The following is a 20,892-nucleotide window of genomic DNA, read 5'->3' as shown; positions in this document are numbered from 1 at the left end:
GCTACGGTTCAATATTTGTATGTATGTAAATAAATATTCAATAAATGTGTTTTCATATTTGAAATTTCTTTCGACCCTCTGACAATCTTAAAATGATGATTTTTGGGCTTTGAAAAATCCCAATGTGAGTAGGATTGCTGGTTTTCTAGCAATAACAAATTTTGGTGATGTAGTTATTGATTCGACAATTGTCAAGCAAAAGTACTGCATTATAAACTCCGATGAGAATATATTTTATTATAAAGTAAGAAATTTGAAATGTGGAGGAAAAACTAATCCCTAATAAAGGGGAGAGGGGGCAAATCTTCCATTGTCTAGGATTCCTCAGTGTCTTAAGACACAGAGTTACTTATCCTCAGTAACTCTGACGCAAGGTATATGACAGCAGAAGAATATGTAAGCGTTAATGAAAAACAGAAGTATGTTGACGTCTTTTTTGCAACTGGGCTCGGGAGCACTGTGAGAGGCATTCATGTTTTAAGTTTGTTTTTTGTTTCATTTTTCTTTTTAACTGAAATTCTTCTATAATCTATCTATTTTGCTATTTCTGATTCTTGCATTGGCTGTATCATTTTATGTTAGCTTGCTTGCGCCCAATTACAAACTATATATTTCAACGGAGGAAACCATTTTGGAGATGATCAAGGTGAACTCTTCCTTACGGCTAATAATTTTTTAAAACCTCTGCAGGTAAAGACAGAATTTTGCAGCTAATTAGAATCCCGACAATATCATCTCTGCAGGGAAAATCTGGTTGATTATATTTGGAGCCGTTCAAACGGGGGGGGGAATCGGTGTCAGCTGCCCCGGCTGCTGCCGCTGGGGGAGGGGGCACCGTGGCTGGGGATTGCCTACTTTGATCGGATTTTTTACTTTGATTTGTTTTTTTTTTGCTTATATTTGAGTCGGGAGAGGGGTGCTGTAAACAATTTTTCCTCTGGTGCCACCAACCCTAGTAACGGCTTAATTATACCCGCGTACGGGATGGAGGGAATTCTACACAGATTGACATATAGAGCACATACTTCCAAGAAATCAAAATAGGTGACCTTGATATTTTCTGTGTATCTTTGATTTTTTCTCCCCTATAGAAGATTCTAAAAATCCTCCCTGGATTTCTGTGAAGCCTTTTCTTTTTAAAAAGAAATCTCCCCCATTAGGTTTGTTTTTCAGAATCTAGAGACGATAATTTTATTGTTTATTTTTTTTTGTTAACACACAAAATACCAAAAAGTATTTCCAAATCTAAGGGGAGGGGGGGGGGGATTGGCCCCAACTGCCATTATCAATTTTTTTTCTGTTTCAGCCTCAGAAATATTAAGGAATTTCTAGGAGTCGCAAGATCTAGCGCCCAATGGCAACTAATTCAGAATAGAAAAAAAAAAAAAATTAAAATTGTGTTAAAATAAGCCCTCCCACCTCCCATCGCGTACCAGCCTTAAAAAAAGTCATCTATAATTTAAATTAGTTGCACTTCATTTTAAACTCAATTTCAGGTCAGCAACTTAAAAAAGGTTTACGACAGGGTCATTGATGCCTATCGGGAAAATTATGGTCAAAAAGTCCCCTCTCACCTGTTACCAGACGTAAACAAAATTGGAGAACATGAAGATGCAACAGAAATACAAAAACTTATCAAACTAGTTCTGGGTTGTGCTGTTATGTGCGAGAAGCAGACAGGTAAGAAACAACTTGCTCTTGGTGGGATGTGGTACCTTAAAGAATTTCCCTATCTCGTCCATTATAAACTTTTGTAGTTTAAAAACGAAGCAGAGTTGTCTTTTTAGAGCTCAGGAAAGTGTAGTTCTAATGCAATTTGACTGGTTTGTGAGATCCCTGAGGTGCTACCTGCTTTGTTTAAAAACTTTGTCGACATACGATATATCTTTTGTGCTGAAGGTGCATTGAATAGACAGCGCTTTGCTTAACAATTAGTAAAGTAATTAGTAATTTTTCTTTATTTTAAACTAGCCTCTCATTAGATTTTCTAGCTGTTGACACATTTAAGACCCCAATCAATGTTCCCCAAAATTTTGAGGAAATATCGTCTGAGTAATTTGGCGGCTTTGGGAGTTCCCTTTGGTGCTGGGAAAATTTGCTAATGGGCCATTGTCCTTGAGACGGTCAACCGACGTCACTGTAGATACATATAAACAGTAGATTTACTCCTTACCTCAGCCATTAGACCAAGCAGGCCGAGATGCAGCTGCTCCGGAGAACATATAAACAGGTATAAACATAAGCCACATTAAATTTTTTCGCGGGTAGGCACGCCTGTGGCAGAGAAAAATAATTTGTATGGCTGTAATAATGCAAAAGGTAAAGATAACATTGGTTTAAGAATGGAAACAAAAAAAAAGGAATTTATAAGAATATTTCTTTTTTTTTTATCTCAGTTGCTTTGGTGTCCCCACTGAAGTAACTCTATTAGCTGCTTTTCGCTACGTGGATTAGTTTGCGCCAATTGTATATTTTTTTTGTGGTGGTTTTATTTGTTTTTAGTTTTAGTTTGTTTTTCTTTATCTTGTTCTTCTTGTGCTTCTCTTGTGCTGAAGTCACCTTGTTTTATACAGACGAAATATCCGCGTTGTTTTACATTTGTCGTTTCTTTTCTCTCCACTGGCCGCAGTCTAGGCGCCAAGAAGTTATACATAGTTAACTCCACAGTTATAAAAAGTTGGTTGAACATTTCTAAAACTGTTATACTGGGAAGGGGGAAAATAGAAGAGGGGGCATTGTAAACCTCAGGAATAGGGTTTTCAACCATGGATATTATGATAGTACCCGTCCATTCCATTCCAGAAATGTCATCCAAAGTACACATTTCAGGCGCCATATGGCACTTTATGATGATGCTATCAAGTCACGTTTAAAAAGCGATTAGATATAAACACTAGCTCATAAATGAGCCCTTAAAAAGCTCTCTGTGATGTTCGAGTCCCCCCTCACTAGCGGTGAAGAAAAAAAGAATACACATCAATGCTACCCATATGAAAAAGTGTTTTTTCTTGTTATTTGAGGTGTGGAGCTGTATGTATCCTGAATAAGTTTTTCGATAATGGCAATCTCAATGTTGTACTTTTTGTTTCGATCCAACGCCATTTTCGAGGGGTTTCAGGCTCTTTTTTCAAAATTCTTGTAAATTTCTCCTCAAAATAACATTTTACTATTTAGATTAATTTAAAAAATAGTTACTATTCCTAAATCAGGTGTAAATGGCAATTTTTTATGCTAGATATATATATTTTTAAAGCGTATTTTTGAACTGCTAGTTACTGTGGGTCATGGTTGCTCTTTACTGAGTTGCTGCTATCGCTCCATTTTAACACTAAACCGAAAGAAATAAAATAAATCACGATTAAGACAAGAAATTAAAGGACCGAGAAAAAGAATAAATAAGACAAAACATCATTAAACTTTGTTTAAGTGTTGGGATATTTTATAAATCATGTTCTCAATGTGATTAGGAAAAGCCAACTGTACATCGATCAAAGAATAAATATTAATGATATTATCGATTGTTTGTCACGAGAGGGCATAAAAGATAAGGATTTGAAATAATTACCCGTCTACCTCTGCCGATTTTTTTCGTATTAAATAAAAAAACAACAACAGGTTTTTCAACTGAAAGTAAGGAGAAACTAAAAATTAAAACGAACAGAAATTATTTCATATATGAGAGGGACTGCCCCTTCCCCTTTACGTTAAAGCCTTAATGTTCTTTAAAAATACTTCTCATTCAAATTCAACAGCCCTTGTGTTTGTGCAGTCTTTCTTAAACGATTGTGACAAAATGCAAAACCTTAGCTTAAAGAGTGAGGGTTGAGGAAAGAGTAGCCCCCCTCGTATATGGAAAGATTTCTGTTCGTTTTAAGTTTTAATGTTGCTACTTACTTTTAGCTGAAAAAATTAGTTTTTCATTTAATTTTTGACTATTTTTCAAATTATACTAGGATGTTATTTCTATTTTTGCTGTAGTGCTGTTTTCTTGTAATACATACTTTGGTTGCTCGGCTCTGATACTTTTCTCGGTTTTTCTTCCAATTAGCTTGCTCTTTTGACACCATTATTATTATTATTATTATTATTATTATTATTATTATTATTATTATTATTATTTATTGAAAACAAGTATTCATACAAAAAAAAAAAAAAAATTCAAAAGGGTACTATACAAATATGATAATGTGACTAGTGTAGAAGAAGTTGGTCCCAAGCATGTTTTGGAATCTTTCGGTTGTGTTTTTCTATAAGTTTAGCAACAGCTATAGTAGGATCTGCTATATCAAGACTATTGATGAGCTTTGAACTGCCTGTCCAGATTGTATATCTCAGTAGGTATTTTGCAAAATTGAAGAAAGTGGAGTGAATTTTCAATTTAGCAGCGTGTGTCAGAATCTTTCAGAAGGTTGCAATATAGAGGATGTGGGGCAGAGCAACAGGTTTGTACAGCGTTGCTAGATAACGGCGATTGAAACGAAGCTCAGCAGAGACTGTGGAAGCTTATGAAGCTGATATGCGGCGTTTGATATGTTCTATTATGAGATGACAGGTATGAGAAATGAATTTCCAATGGGAATGCCAAGATAAACGATTTAGTAGACGGCTGGATCTTTGTTTGTTCAAGTACAATTTCATCAGGAAGCGGGCCTTTCCAGTTAAAGAGCACTACATCGGAATTTTCAGCGTTCATATCAAGACCAGCTTTTAAGTATTATGTTTCTGGAAAGTTTCAGAAATTTTTGTCCGAAGTTCGGCTGAGGTTAAAAACGTCTTCAGCATAAGCAGTGGCGGTTCTGGCCATTCTTCTGCCCAGGACCAAATCTTGATTAGTGCCTCCTCCCCCGCCCCCTGTCTCTAAAAAAAATTTCAGGCCAAATTTTGACAAATTTTAATTTATTAACAAAATTATTTCAATTTTTTAAGTAATTAATAATTTATATTTTAATTTATTATCTAAATTATTTATTTATTCTTATTTAATTACTTTTTATTTTTTCATTTATTTTACTAATTAATTAATAGTTATCAATTATTTTCATTTATTAAGAGCGCCCTTTACTTTATTTTAATAAATATAAAATTTCAAAAATTACAAAATGATATATATTAGGGATGACTATAAATATAAATATGACTATAAATATTAGAGATGTATAATACTTAAAGATACTTTCAGTATTAGTCCAAGGGTAGTTTGAGTTTTAATCAGTAAATCTATGGCAACAGTTGACATAAGTGCAAACATAGTATGCACCTCATTTTGTCTTCAGCTCTGCTTGAAATTGCTTGCAATACAACTGTTTCTCTGTGACCACACTTCAGACAGAAATGTACTGAAGAACGTTGCAATGTTGGATCGGCTATTACATCAGTTACAATTTGAGTAAGTGCATCAACTTCGTTCAAAATTTTGTTGACGTAAATACAGTTGTTGTCAGCTAACTGTCTGAAGTCACATTTACAGCAAGCATAGAGCAGAACTCTATTTTCGCGGTCTTCTCTTGGATAAAGCATATTATTGCATTTCTGGCAAAAGCGAATGCCAACAAAATTTTCGAATATCATTATGCTTATAAGTGTTTCACGAATTACAGATTTAAATTATTAAGGTATAATAATCGTTCAACATTTTATATGGATTTTCTAAACAACATTTTACTATTAAGATTAATCGAGATAATAGTTATCATTTCTAAATAAGCTATAATGGCAATTTTTTCTCACTAGCCAGTTTTTTAAAGCGTTTTTAATATTTGGTCACTGTGGGCCGTGATTAGCCATTAGTTACACTATAACGTCATTTATGGTTGTAACCTACGATTATGGCGTGATTCACCGCTTTGTATACAAAGATACAGTTTTCTGACAAAAAATGAATTAGTTTTGACAGTATTTTTTGTTATCATTTATAAGCGGAGAATTTCGGAGCACAATAGAAATTTCCTGTTTTCCCTAGAATTTAATTCCGGTGACGACATTATGCGAAAGGATTCCCAAACAAGAAGAAGAAAAAAAAGTTGTTGTTTTGTATTCTAATGCCCCGATGAACTTCAAAAAACAATTTGGATCAAACTGATTAATGTCTGTGGTTGACCAGGAGAATGATGCAAGTACATTCTAAGACCACACTGGCTATTCATGACGTATAAAAAACAAGAAAAAATGATTAAATAGCCAAGAAAACGAGAGTAATATCAGCCAGTGGACAGAAAAGAAGCGAAAAGGACAAAATATCGAGATATCGAACTATCGAGAATACTGCACGAAATAAATTAGCGCTTTTTATGATGATTCGTTGAAAACGGTTATGAAACATTAAACTTTGCAAAATCAAAATCAAAAAATTGCAATGTGACCCGTAATCGTTTTAAAACAATTTCCCTTCAATAGAACTACAAATAGCACGGAGGATTTCCCCGTGCCTAGAAGAACCGTTTTTTTTTATCTATACTACCGTCCCATACAGCTGCATCATTTCAATTGAGAGAGGTTACCTTGGATGAACTGATAGATACCGTGAGCAACTTGAAACAAAACTTGATTCTTTTTGTGCACCTTGTGAGAAACCAAGAGTATGACAATCCTTAAAACTGAGATTTGTTGTAAGTCCTTGAAATGCCAAATAACATTGCTAGCTCTAAAGGCGGATGAGACAAAGATACTCACAAACCGAAAGGAGCATTATGAAATTCTGTTAGCTACCCCTCAAACCCTAAGCGAGGACAATTTTCTTAGAAAGCGAAGCTAATTATGCCAAGGCAGAATCAAAGAAAAAAACTCAACCCCCTCCCTTTCTCCAAAAAAGGAAATCCTAGAAATGCGCATGAGAATTAAGCTACAGCAAATTATGCAAGCAAGGTCATTGATGGATCTAGTGAGAGGCCATACCCCCTCCCTCTGGCTCCAAACACGCCCGGGACAAAAAAAGTTTGATTAGCAACTGACAATAAACTTGGTAAGTAGTGATTAAATAATTTTAAATAATCTTAACACTATTCTGAAACATTCCAAGTTTTATACCAAACTTGCATGTAGGCTAACCCGAAACTGGAAAGATAATGAAAAAAATCGTGGGGGTTAACTTAATGAGTCATAAAAAAGTGCTTTCTGAAGAGAGGTTTTACGTAATTTGCAAGTTCGTGGCAGAATATTTAACACAATAATAACAACAAGCGTTACTTTATATTCTTCTTATAATACAAATTATTTGAAAAAAACTACGTTTTCTAAAGAGTTAAAGAGGCTGAGTCACAAGTTCGAACCTTAAAACGTACAGGGATTAGAAGGTACAGTTGGGGGGCTGCCGGTCCCCAAATCCCCCGCTTTCGCAGCCTTTAAATAAAAACAAAATTTAAACTGAAAGTAAGGAGCGACATTAAAACTTAAAACGAATAGAAATTATTCCGTATATGAAAGGGGCTGCGCCCTCTTCAACGCCTCGCTCTTTACGCTAAAGTTTTTATTGTTTAAAAAAAAGAGTTGTGAGAAAGTCAAACTTTAGCGTAAAGAGCGAGACGTTGAGGAGGGCACAGCCCCTTTCATTTTTTCATATACGAAAAAAACGTAGTTTTTTTCAAATAATTTCTGCACGTTTTTGTACAGTTTATTACTTATTATTGCTTGACTAACTGTTAGATGATTGTTCATTATTCTTTTCTTTCTCGACAGGGTGTTTTAAGGGTCGACCTTGTAACTCAGCCTCTTTAACTCTTTAGAAAACGTAATTTTTTTTCAAATAATTTAAAAAAGAAACTGAGTTTCTTTTTTAAACTTTAAATTCAGTATATAAAAAATTTCCTTTTAAGCAAATCCCCACAAAGCTTGATATTTGGCTTTTGGAAAACAGGGAAGGAGTGATCAGATTGAGCTGAAATTTTGAGGATAGGCTCCCAGGCCCCAGAAAAGCTTATCCTCTAAATTTCAGTCCGATCAGACTACGTTAAAGGGGGGGTGTGGTGGGACAAATTAACATGGGCTATTATAGGAAAACGAGGTTTTTCGTAAATGTAAATTCGGGGGATACTTTTTTCGGTCTAAAAATATCAATAGACCCTAACAGGTCAAATTCTGCTTCGAATGAGTCCTCATTCACCCGGATCAGTTGCCAACTCTGGCCTGTAGGCGTCTATAACAAAAAAAAAAGAGAACTGAACTTTAAGTGGCTGTATTTGGTTTTTGGAAAACAGGGAAGGAGTGATCGGATTGAGCTGGAATTTCGAGGATAAGCTCCCGGGCCCTAGGAAAGCTTAGCCTCTAAATTTCAACCCAATCGGACAACGTTAAAGGGATTGTGGTCCCCTGTGGTCGGAGGGTCGAAACTTCCGGCCCACTTTTACCCATGAAGATAAAGTCGGAGGGAGGTGAAATTTTGCACGTTTCTTAGTTTGAGCTTGGGCTACAAAATGCGATTACCGCTGTCTCTCTGCGACCGCTAGGACCGGAAATCGCTTAACATTGTGGTGGGTCGCCTCTTTATAGAGGCACAAGTGTGCCTCCTTGATACAATTCTTTTGATGTCCATCAATTTTCTGAAAACTCACTAAGAATTTCACAAAAAAAAACAGTTCTTAACAGACGTTTGGTATTTTCTTGGATAAGGATATTCAACCATTGATTAGATGAAAAAAAAAGGTTCTACATCAATGTTCGAAGGACATTTTTATTGCCCAAAAAAGAGCATAAAAGAGGAAAAATTCAAGGGAACATTTTCCTTACCAAGCATAAAACGTTTTGACGCTCCATGGCGCAATATTACTATCTAAAACCACAGATTCTTGTGAGGCCTAAAACTGTTAGGTTGCCCCTTCGTGGTATAACTTTTTGTGGAAAATTTCAAATAGTCCCGCCACTTTGTGGATCCCTCCCACTATTTATGAAATTTCAGTCATGTCTCTGTTGCAGTGTTGATTAGAAGTTAGCATTAGAAATTTTCGTATTTGCTAAAATTTAATCCAAACCCCGCTTTTAGAAATCCTGCATAGGCCACTCAGTTAAGTTACGCCTGTGAGAAGGGACAGTAGCGAACCACTTCGCTACTACATTCTTTTCTCACTACATTCTTTTCTGCTTTCGCAATTATGAATAATACAAATTTGCACCATTATTCAGTGACTGGCAATTATACACTGGATAGTTGATGGGATATTAAATGGGAGGAGCATTTTGTACGGGCCAAGACTAGTAGACAAATATTATTGATTTTGACCCTACTGACTAAATTTATCTACAGTAACCGACGCTGAGGCTCGCAAAATGATTTAAGGTATCGACTGGCCTTAAAGGTGAACACAGTCTGTAGTTTCGAAACAATGACCCCACTGCCAGACTTATCACAAAAAACAATCTTGGTTATTTTGTTTGTCAAAAAAACTTTCTTTATTATAAATATCGGTTCTAGTCGTTTACCCCCCCCCCCCCGCGGAAAACGCCCCCCCCTCGTGGAAAGTAATCCGCGGAAAATACCGCCACCACCGCTGAAACTACCCCGACCCCGTGGAAAATATCCCCCGGAAAATACATCCTCGCTGAAAGAAAATTATTCCGAAAAATTCACTCCCTACTGAAAATTCCCCAGACAACCCCCCCCCTTCCCTGTAGAAACTTCCTCGAAAATGTCCGTGTGCTCCCCAATAACAAATACTATTTGTAAGCAATGCACACATTACAGAACTTAAAAAGGCACTTAAACTTCTACAATGGGGTTCTCTGATTGTTTAGTATTTTGGGTGGGAGGTAGATACCTCAAATGTGCATTTTAATGCCAAAATATTCAGCTCTCATTGAGCCATCAGATAAATACAGAATATGTTCTAAGGAATAGACGAGGGGATGGTGGAGGTTAAAATTGATGTATGATCCCCAGGGTCATAACCAGAATTTTTGTTGGGGGGGGGGGTACGACAGGATTTTGTTGGGGGGAGGAGGTACAAAATGTGAAATTGACATCTAATCCCTTATGATTTCTGGGAATATCTTTGGTCTCCGTTGTTATTATGAAAGTAAAGAGTAATATTAGACTCCAAAATGAGCAGAACTTATTCTGTATAGGAGAGGGACTGCCCATTCCTCATCCACACCTCTACCACATGGTTGCAGAAACTTCGCAGGTTGCTCATTAGATCAGATATTGAGAGTTCAAGTCCCTTTTTTATAAGTCGAAAGGGATTGGAGACCAACCAGCCGCAGGGGGGGGTATTTTCTGCGGAGGAACATTTTCCCGGGTTGTATTTTCTAGGGGGTGGGGTATTTTCAATGGTGTAGGGGCCGGAGGGTGGGGGTGCAATCACTGGTCACGTTATATATCAAAGAGTCAGTAGAACTTATCCATGAAAATATATCGGATGACGATGGTAAGCCTGGAGAAAACATTACTGTTGACCTTTTTCAAGTATAAAAAGTTCTAGCTGACTGTTTTAACATTTATATAAACCATTATCCTACTTATTGTTTATACTCCATGTACTAATGCGGACGCCTTCTGACTTCCCTTATTGTATTCTGAACGCTACACTGTCGTACTCAGTGACGGTTTTGTTGCTATAGGTCATAACTATAGAACACTGACCTCTGCATTCTGCATCCTTCTGTATTCTGTACTCTATTAGAATTAGAACAAAAAACTGTTTAGATGGAATTTGGATTGAAAGCGATTCAGATTTACCATTACTAGTTGCATTTCTTGGTTATCATTTTCCAATTCTTCGAGGAGGGGGATTCTTCGGATTAATATCGGAGTGCCCCCCCCCCCTTCTGTATACATACGATACCGTTTTGACCAGGGCTGTAATAAGGAGGGGTAAAGAGTAAAGGAACGAGTGTATAAAAATCGAATAAGGATGTTAACCTGTAGAAATTGATTTCCCCTTAGTATTAGTCCCGGTGGACTGCCCCTGGTAAAATGTAGAAAGTGTTTTATTTTTAATTTATAGCAACTTGAGTTTTTTTTTGCGACCAGCCTCGCCTGCATAAAGTTATGCGGGCGCCTTCGATAACAATATAGGCAATACTAATGATTTTTAAGTAAAAAATAGAATATCTCTTTCCAAAGTGATCAGTGATGCTAGGGGAAGGCAGATTTGAGCGAAAACATCAATTCTTTACTTTAGAAACAACCATATATGATTCACCTGGAATTCAGTGATCTAAGAGGGAGTCTTCCTGAGAGCGAGGTGATTAAACCTTTGTTTTCGCTTTGATCACAATGCTATGGCAGAGACTAAGACCGATTTCCTTAACCCATACAATTTGATGGGTCAATTCTCCATGCATTAGTAAACCAGGAGTTGTTGCAACAGTTGTTGCAAAACAGGTTGTTTTACAACGATAAGGGAAAAGCAGAATTTTATTCTTTCTTGTGTGGAATTCTTAAGAAATTCTTGATTTAAATACACTGTTTATGATCTTGTTATCTTTTAACCTTATTGTTTAAACCTAGAACAGCCTTGGTATTTGTTTATGCCCTAGTTTTTTCCAATTTTAGTTTTAACATAAACTTTAGTATTTTAATTTAATATTTTTGTGCGTTACAAGAATTTTGTATCCCATCTCCTAATCTTGTGATTTCCCCATACTCACATACAATCTTCATTTGATTCACTTGTCTGGAGTAATTTGGAACGCCTTAAATATGCACCCCCCCCATAACAATGGAATGTCCCTAGTCTTGGTAATTATTATTATTATTTATTTATTACCCGTCAAAAAAAAGGTACTAAAGACGGAGTATCACTAAAAAAGATAAAACACGAACAAAAACTCAATTATACACTGCACTGTAGTGTATACACTGCACTGCAATTATCTGTTATAATATATAATTTTCACCTTGTAAATTTGTAGAAGTATTTTTAGACTATCCTATTAAAATTTGCTACAGCACACAACAGTTCAAATAGGGATAAAACCTTTTATTAGAGTGTGAAAGAACAATAAAAAAAAAATACTGAATATTTTTTTTTCTGATATACAGTGACCGTCATTAGTATATCTGCTGATAACGGTCACTGTATATGTGATTAAAATATCCATATTTTTGTATCTGTTTTCGCTGTCTAATGGCAGTGTGGTCTTTGAAAATACCTATGTACACAAACAAAAATCTCTTTTCAAAAAAAACTCTTTTCAAGTTTGTATTTTTTTTTGCACACAAGCAATTTGTAATGTGTCAGTTTTCTAGGAATTAATTCTATTAGAAAAGCGTTCGATAGGGCTGCTCAAATAACTACATAAGGCACGTAAAGATTTTTTTGGGAGGGGGGGGGGGGGATTCGGAAAAGGAAACAGGCGAAATAAATGAGTAGAGGAGTGTGTCCAGAAACTCAGTGGTGGGGGGCTAACACCCAAAAATTTGTAAAGAGAGGGGGCAGGAGATGCTAATATTTATACAAAGATGTCAGAAAAAAAGAAGGCAATTAGGGTTGCTATAATTACTCAAATACATATTTGTAGAATCGTAAATATGCAATTTTTCAACATGCATTCAGCCACAACCGAAAATTGACAATTAAAATTATTGAAGTATCTAGTTTTTCCTTAGTATTTAAGAAATTTGAAAGACGTGGTACTTCGCGATGGAGAGGGGCTGAACCTCCTGGATAACCCACTATATAAGTATATACTGATAAACATTCCTCACTATAAGTTCTATGATGAAGCTAATGTGTACAAGCGATTTTTTCGCTAGATTTTGCTGCAAGCACCTCATAGAATATGTATCGTATACAGTTAGACACGCAGCAAACTGTTCATGGTTTTATCTAGTTGCGAAGGGGGGGGGGTGGTAAGTCATTGAAAAAAAATTGAAAAAATTACCCTTGTTGTATGTAAACACAAGGGAGAGGGGGTCTGCCGTTCTTATACTGGTCTGAAGAATCTCTCTCCTCTAAGAATTGGAAACTAATAACCCAGAAGCACAGCTAATTATGATATATAACATCTATGATTAATGGCTTTTACACTACGATGTATGTCTAAATAAAATTTGTTAAAAAAAAAGATATAAAGAATAAAAAACAGATGCTAAGTGCAAATATTGATAATGTGACTGTACTTTGCTATCTAAATTGTGTATTCAGTTTGAGGCATGTAAAAAGTTACACGATACACTCTACTGACAAATATCATATAATTCATATTGCGTGCCAAAGTGCTTACACCTGCTCTATTTGGAAGAAAATAAGCATCATGTTATCTTTTTGCTAACGGAAGAAAAATGACACTCATTTGCGTCCGTGCCAGCAGATATGAATGATCCAATATCCGTTTTAATTTTTATTCTATGAAGTTGTCAATTTAAGTTCTTTTTTTTCTATTTAAATGCTTTTAATAACTCCAATTCCTTTGAGTATGTCTGTGTTAGTGTCATTTCTTATCTCTATTGAATAAATTTTTCACAAGAAAGTAAGGGTTAAAGCTAATGACGAATAGAAATTACCTTATGGATGAGGGGGTTGCCACCTCCCTCGGTCCTCGCTCATCATTCTAAGGTTTGACTTGTCCTTACCTGAGGACATTTTAGGATGCAAAAAAATAGATCGGCAATTGCGAGCAATTTATTTTTACATTTTTTGCCCAATAAAACATTTGAATTGGATTGGAAATTCTAATGGATAAAGAAAGTACAATTCAGTAAACCCTTTCATTCTAGAAACAATTAGCTAAAAAATTGAAATCTTTATCGCACTACTTTTGTGTTAGAGTATTCTTTCCTGAAGCACCGAGGCAAAAATTTAGGCTCTAGCGGAAATTGGATCCATACACAGCCGCTCCGCCAGGGACCTGACAATCTCTGTTTATTTGAAATGTTAACGTTGCTTTTATTCTCACCTTATAAGAGCTGTCTTTTAGTTCCGTGGCGTTTTGCAAAAAGGGCCTTAGTCCACTTTTTTCCGAAAATAAGTTAAACATAGGGTTCGACAGAACTCAAAGAGATCTGTCGATTGGTCTGTTCAAAATGGGCTTATCTTTAATTCTGAACGAGTTATAAATTATTCCAAAAGGACGTAAAAAATATCGTAAGTGCCTTATCTTCTAAGTAACGAACAATTCAGTAATTTGGACATTTGAATTCCGATAAAAAAATTAACTGGGAATGAATCTTTAAGGTTTTAAGTTTCTTAAATTCTGATTTTTGAGAGATTTTTTCATTGTGCGTTTTCATTTTCATTCTGCTCTCCTGTAAAATTAGGAAAAGTGGACTTCTACCTTTTTTGCAAAACGCCACGCAGTTTTTATTCCCATGTTCAGGCTTTTTTTTTAAATCCGAAGGAGATCCATCCATATCTGCTCTTTACATTAAACTTAAGCTTTCCTATAACACTACTTCGAGAATGAAAGGGCTCGTTTAGATTTATTTTCTATATAAATAAAATTTACCTTCTCATAAATTTTAGAGGAGCTGCAACCCTCAGACCGGTGCTCCCTAACCTTAAGCTTGTTTTGTCAGAGTATTTTGGTAAGTAGTTGAAACCCCATAAAATACCTGTATTGCGCGTTCAGTCCAAATATATTTCTTCAAATCCACCCCCTCTGTAAATAAATTCCCTTTAATAAACCAATGTTGTAATGGACCTATAATTAATTTTCTCTATACTGCTTTTTGGACATCAATCTTGGGGCAAACGACAAGCAGGTCGTCCCAAGGGGGGCGGGGGGAGCTCTATGGGAGGGGGTAAAGAGTGAATTTTTGAATAGAGTGGGATGAAGCTGAAGAGTGCGCCGATGCGTTGGCCTCAGGGGGCTTGGTGCTGCAGCGAGTTGCCTATAACAGTAGTTAACTAACTGCCTGTATCTCAGATTTTTTGCTTGATAGAATTCTTACCCTTTTTAGACCGAAATTGGTGATTGATTCGCATGAATGGGATTGGGGAAATTGGTGGTAAATTTGGGTTTTTTCTTATTATGCCGATACTATTGCCATTTTCGTCAATATCAAAATGGCTGTAGTAGAAGACTTCATTCTTGTAAACTGTTTGGATTGTTTCAAAAATAAAAGAAAAACATTCTACCCCCACAAAAAAACATACCCGCGCAAATATAGAATACATCTAATTTACGCCACGTGGGGTAATTTGGAGGTATGACCCTGAACCCTTTAATGAGTCATGCTAATATGCGGTAAATTGGTACTGAAATTGCAACTAAAACTTTCATAGAAACCATATTTTCATTGGAGAAAAAAGAATTTTAATCCTTCAAAACTCAGTTAAAAATAAAAATCATACGTCTTATTTTATAAACTATTGGCCTACGGAAAACGGAAGAGGACTTGCTATATGTTTTCCAGAGAAATTGCCTATGGATTGTTTTGGGTACCCAGCTGACTGACCGTATCTCAGGCAGTAAGCTGTATGAAAAATGTGGGTTAATCTTATTTTTTGGGGCTAAAATGCGAGAAAGGATGAGGTCACCAGGACCCGTTTTGAGGATGAAGGGTGATAGATTGCCAAAGATTGTCTTTGTTGGCCAACCGTCTAGGGCTAAAGGAAAATAAGATCGTCCCTGAATAAAGTAGGAGGAGGCCGTAAGGAAAGATTTAAGGGAATGGGGAAATGGGAACTTTTTGGGAGGAAGTAGAAGAGGGAGACTTTGGGTAGATTGGGATGGAGGAGAAGCGCGTGTAACTGTGTTGGTCCCAGGTGGTTTGGTTCTGCAGTGAATTGTTAGTAGTAGTAGTTGGCCTACGCATTAAAGACTTTAACAGTTGAGTACTAGACTGGGAGGATACAATATGTATTTTTTTTTATAACTTTTACTAATATATTTTCATAAACTTTTGAAATATCGTAATAATCAGCGTTTTTTGGTCTGAAAATTCAGATTAAGTGTCAGCCAAAGATTATCATTGAATTTGTCATTCACTCAAAATAATTTCAATTAAGAATATGAAAAGGAAAATTATTAAAACAAGCAATACATTTGTTTTATTAGGCCTCGACCACTCCCTAAAGTTCAAATTGTTCACGTTCAGTGTATAGCACCTTCACTTTACTGTAGTCAAAATTAAGGCAAGTGAATAAAGGAATAATATTGAAAAGTGCTTTGCAAGGTTTTCAAACGGATTCTTAAAAAAAATAACAAACTAATAATCCCACCATGGGTAATTTGAAGTTAAATTTTCAACCCCCCCCCCTACCATTTCTCACCTTTATACATAAAATGAATTTAAGTAAATGTAGCTCAGAATATCCCGGTATAACCAATTTGGACAATTTGTTTAACTATGTGAGATCTACAAAATGTTTTGATGTAGAAAAACAAGTAGAATTTTCAGTTCGAAATATTAACAAAAAGAATAGTAACCCTCATGTATAATATATATTCAAATTGTGTATATTACCTTTTTTCTTTTCTGCAAATGTGTAAAACAGTATTTTTACGTACTTAAAATTCATTCAATTAAGAAATTAAAGGGTAATCAACCCTTTCTTCTGAACTTTATCTCCGGTTTACCCCATCCTACCCTAATGGTTAAAATCGACTTCTTTTTTTTTACCAATCTGTCTTGGTTCTTCAAGAGGCACCAAAACTCCACGGTTTTATTCGAAAAGCTCTTCTCCCAGTTGTTTGTGACAACTGGTTTGATTTACCCCCCCCCCTCCCCCCAGTGAAAAAACAAAACAAACAACGGATAGAAACTGACGAAATTTTATGATTTATTTCCAGTTAATACGAAGATTTGCATTTTTGCAGTCAGGAGCTTGAAACCTTGGCTATAGATTTCTTAGACACGTTAAATTGGATGATGTAACTTGCTTCAAGATCATTCCATTTTTTAGAGTATTTTTTTCATTTTTCTAAAATTATGCGTGAGGAACAATTAAAGGGAAATTGGAACTTCTCGGGATGTTGAAAAGAAGGATGCTTTAAATAGATTGGGATGGAGAAAGAGCGGTCGTAGCTGTGCTCGCGTCATGCGGCTTGGTTCTGCAGTGAGTTGTTAGTAGTAGTACTGAATTTAAAAAAATGGGAATAAAGAGAAAACGGGTATGATATTGATATTTTTAAACAAAGCAGTGAAAAAAAGCAACAAACTTTAAATAATAAAAAAATCCGAATGTTTCGACTTTGCGTCTGGAACCCTTTATCAACGAAAAAAAAAAAACAAAATGAATTAAGCTAAATTAAACACTGTTTTGAATTTTTTTGTACGACACACTCATACGGCAGTGGATGCCGTACTGATGGTAAAAAAAACAAAGGTAAAGAATACGTCGCTGGACTCAACAGTCCCTACCAGCGGTGCTGGCTGATATCTGTTTCATGGCCCATCATCGAGGAAGTGCAATGTGGGGCTGGAGCCAGTCGTCTTGTGCCTTCGCACACCCTTCCTGTTTACTTTCCCCAGACTTCCCCAGGTACCCATTTAGAGCTGGATTAATTCTGGCTGAGCACCTAGCCGTAACGATGGCTTTAAGTTCTATGCTGTATATATCACTGTTTCGGCAGTCTTTGAGGTAGAGATGCTGGAACATTTTTTGTCCTGACTATGATTGGCTTTCTATTTTTATCACGAAAATGTCCCTCCGCAAATACTCCCCTTGGGTTAAAATCTGCTAGAGAGCCTAAAGAGAATTATACCATTTTTTTGGACCCCCCCCCCTCTTGTCTCTGTTCCTCTTTCCTTTCCCTCTCAATAATATATACTGAAGTATATATTAGTTATTGACTTGACTTGACTTTATTTAACAAAAACATATACATAAATTTTGTACAAAGGAGAAGAGAGGAATCTCGTAATGTCTCCTTTATCAAACAATAGGGGGAAAAAAATTACACTTCCCGCTAACATAGCTTCAGAAAGAAAAGAAAATTTGATAAGAACATAACAAAAGTTAAAATAAATTTAAAGAAGAAATGAGAAAAAAAATTAATCATATAATTCATATATATATATATATATTATGTAATCATATAATATATAACTCATTAATCCTAATTGTTGTAAAATACTGCTACTACTAACAACTCGCTGCAGCACCAAGCTGTTCCCAGCGTAAGCACAGTTACGCACACTCTTCCACCCAAATTTATTCCTCCTTCTTTAGCCTTCATCTTTACAACCCCCAAAGAAATTTCCATTTTCCTTAAATATTTTCTTACGACATACTCCCAGCCCATTCGAAGACAACCTGCTTTTCGTTCGGCACTAGATGGGTGGCCGACAAGGACGATCTTTGGCAATCTGTCATTCCTCATCTGCAGAACGTTTCCTAACCAGCTTCCATTAAAAATATTTTCTATTACTTGAACATGCCGTTTTGATTAAGAATTATTTTTTTTTCTTTTCCGATTATCGTTTCTCCGGTAGGGTGCTTTTTGGGAAAGAAACTTTCAAGCATTAGCATCTTCATACTGCCAGTCTAAAATGGAAGTATTAGTAATCAAACTGAGAAATGGGAATTAAAAAAAAAAATTGGGTAAAACCCCAACTGAGAAAATAAACGGACAATAGGTTTTAATTCACGCAATGAATGCTAGAGGCAGAGGTGTGAATGGCATTATATTGTAGCGATTGTTATTCAAAAAGTCTGTGAATAATTAAGTGAGATTTGTAATGTTTTTGATGAATAGCATTTTTGGGAAAATTTAAGTCTACAAAGTCGTTGCTAAACCATTTGTAATTCATGTTATTAATATCCCCGTTTCAGCTGAATGTTTCTTGGTTGAACACTATGATTTGTTAGTTGCTTGTTGAATCACTATTTCTTCTGATGAAAAGTCGAAGTGAAATTAAGATACTTGCTTGTGTGGCATGTTTTCGGTGGTAGGGCTGCCACTGAGAATTAAACAACTACCACATGCTCACTTGAAAGAAAAATACCAAAGTTTAGAAGAAAAACCCAAGATATTAAATATTGTATTAGTATTTATATACACTATATAGTATTTATATATTTTAGCAAAATGATATATAGGATATACTATCAAAAGTTTTTTTGTATATGCTTAATATACCTTTGACGTTAACGGTTAGTATATGTACTTTTCCCAAGATCCCCAGCTCAATACTGAAATCCCAAAATGTTAGAAAAATCATAACTAGTGACAGCCCTGGTTTTTAAACAGATCAAAGACAACAGTGTTGTCGGTATAATACGTAAATACCAAATATTTAATATATAGAGTTGGTTAGGTATTAAATATAATGTGTTCTGGACGGCCTGCTTTCCATAATTCTCAGCTGTAGTGTCCATAGTTTCGTTGCTAAAGTATTATATTCTCATCAGATTTTGGTATTTTTCTTTATGATTATCCTAACTTCACTTGTAGTTGGTATAATACGCAAGTACTTTTCTTCCAGATTTGTAATTGTGTTTTTTCAGAAACTGAGGTCAGACACTTATTCTTACTCTGATTTTGCCTATTATACTAATTAAACTAATTTTGCCTTTTTGTCGATACTAGCACTAGTTTTTACTTTTGTAAGTTAAACATAAACTTTTGATTATAGTTTATGAGAAAAAAAAAATCAAATCGGATTTGGTTTATGTATCTGTGGGCCCTAAGTTGATGACCCTGCGAATATATGCTCACTGATTTCCAAATAAGGGAGAAATACCCCCCAAAAGTTACGGGATCTTAATGAAAATCAGAACATGATATTCAGCATATCAGAAAACCCCAGTGTTTAAGTTTCAAGCTGTTATCTATAAAAATGGGGAATGTTATATTTTTTGCCAGCATAAAGATCACGGATGCGTGTTTACTTATTTGCTTTTTTTTTTTTTTTTTTTTTTTTTTTTTTTTTTTTTTTTGTCGGGGTCATCATCATATCAAACCAATGGATCTAGAAGATCGGAAGAGGGCTCAGTCAAACGGAAATTTAAAAGTTCTTATGCCTATTTAAGTTGACGAAAAAGATTGGAGGGCAGCTAGCCCCCCCCATTCCACTTTTTTTCCCTAAGACATCTGATCAAAATTTTGAGATAGTCATTTTGTTCAGCATAGTTAAAAGGTCCTATAACTTTCTTTGGGAATGATATAACCTCCTCAGCCCCTGGAGAAAGGGACGTAAATTATGAAATCTGCCCATTATATCCATTTGTTATTGGGAAATATACGGACTTTTTTTGGGGAGAATTTTCGGTGGGGAGGAAATTTTTTGTTTTTTTAGGGTGGGGGGGGGTCCAGGAAGTTCCCCCCCCCCCCGGAATTTTCCGGGGGGAATTTCAGCGTGGAGGGTAGTTTACGTGGGAGGAATTTTTCGCAGGGTAATTTTCCACCGAAAAATATTTTTTATATGAGGGGGCCTGCTCCCTCCTTAATTCCTCACTCTTTACGCTAAGTTTTGACTTTTTGTCCAAAAAACACAATGGCTGTTTAATTGGAATAAGAAGCGCCTTTTTAAGTACTAAAAAGCTGTAGCGTAAAGAGCGAGGGACGGAGGAGGAGACCATCAAAAGTCGTATAACTTGCTGACATTCGTAAAAATCTAGGAGTTAAATCTCAAACTTCAAGAACAAGACAGCAACATGTTTTGTCACATTGACAACTTTTGAACTTTTTTTTAACAGCATTATCTAAACACAAATTGTTTGTTTATGTAAAGAATCAAATTTCAATTTTTCAATATTTCCTATCCTAATATCAAAGCTCCGATCATCGATCACTTGAAGAATGCAGCAAAAGAAACTTCAGTTTTTAAAAGTGGTGTCCAGGGGAGCTAGATTTTAGATAATTAATTCTTGATGAGTTTTTTGTTTGCTATCTTGGTGAGTAGTTTTATTAGTAGAATGGAACTTTCAGGAATGAATTCAGAGCCTAAATTATGGCCTGGGAAGGCATTCTCAAACTCGCATCTCTGCTCCTTCCCATTTCTAAGGCTTTGAAAATTACACAGAAGACCGATTTGTATGCAAGGGCATACAGATCGTTTTTTTTTTTTGGGGG

General features: G+C 35.7%; 1 protein-coding gene and 1 pseudogene across 2 annotated transcripts in view; one reads left to right on the top strand and one right to left on the bottom strand.

Moving 5' to 3' along the window:
• The window catches only part of LOC148942649 (protein Hook homolog 3-like), a 94,329-nt gene that overhangs the window by 23,288 nt on the left and 50,149 nt on the right, over positions 1–20,892 (top strand). For both annotated transcript variants that reach the window (XM_089102567.1, XM_089102568.1), the window contains exon 4: positions 1,497–1,680. In XM_089102567.1, the coding sequence (XP_088958693.1) occupies positions 1,497–1,680 (184 nt within the window). The remainder of the gene's footprint in view (positions 1–1,496; positions 1,681–20,892) is intronic.
• On the bottom strand, positions 5,205–5,547 carry LOC148942651 (DNA-directed RNA polymerase II subunit RPB9 pseudogene; annotated as a pseudogene).

This window comes from Artemia sp. Qi Xiang Cuo, chromosome 16, assembly GCF_049724085.1.
Source record: "Artemia sp. Qi Xiang Cuo chromosome 16, ASM4972408v1, whole genome shotgun sequence".
Lineage (NCBI taxonomy): Eukaryota > Metazoa > Arthropoda > Branchiopoda > Anostraca > Artemiidae > Artemia > Artemia sp. Qi Xiang Cuo.
This window is presented reverse-complemented; position numbering and strand designations above follow the sequence as displayed.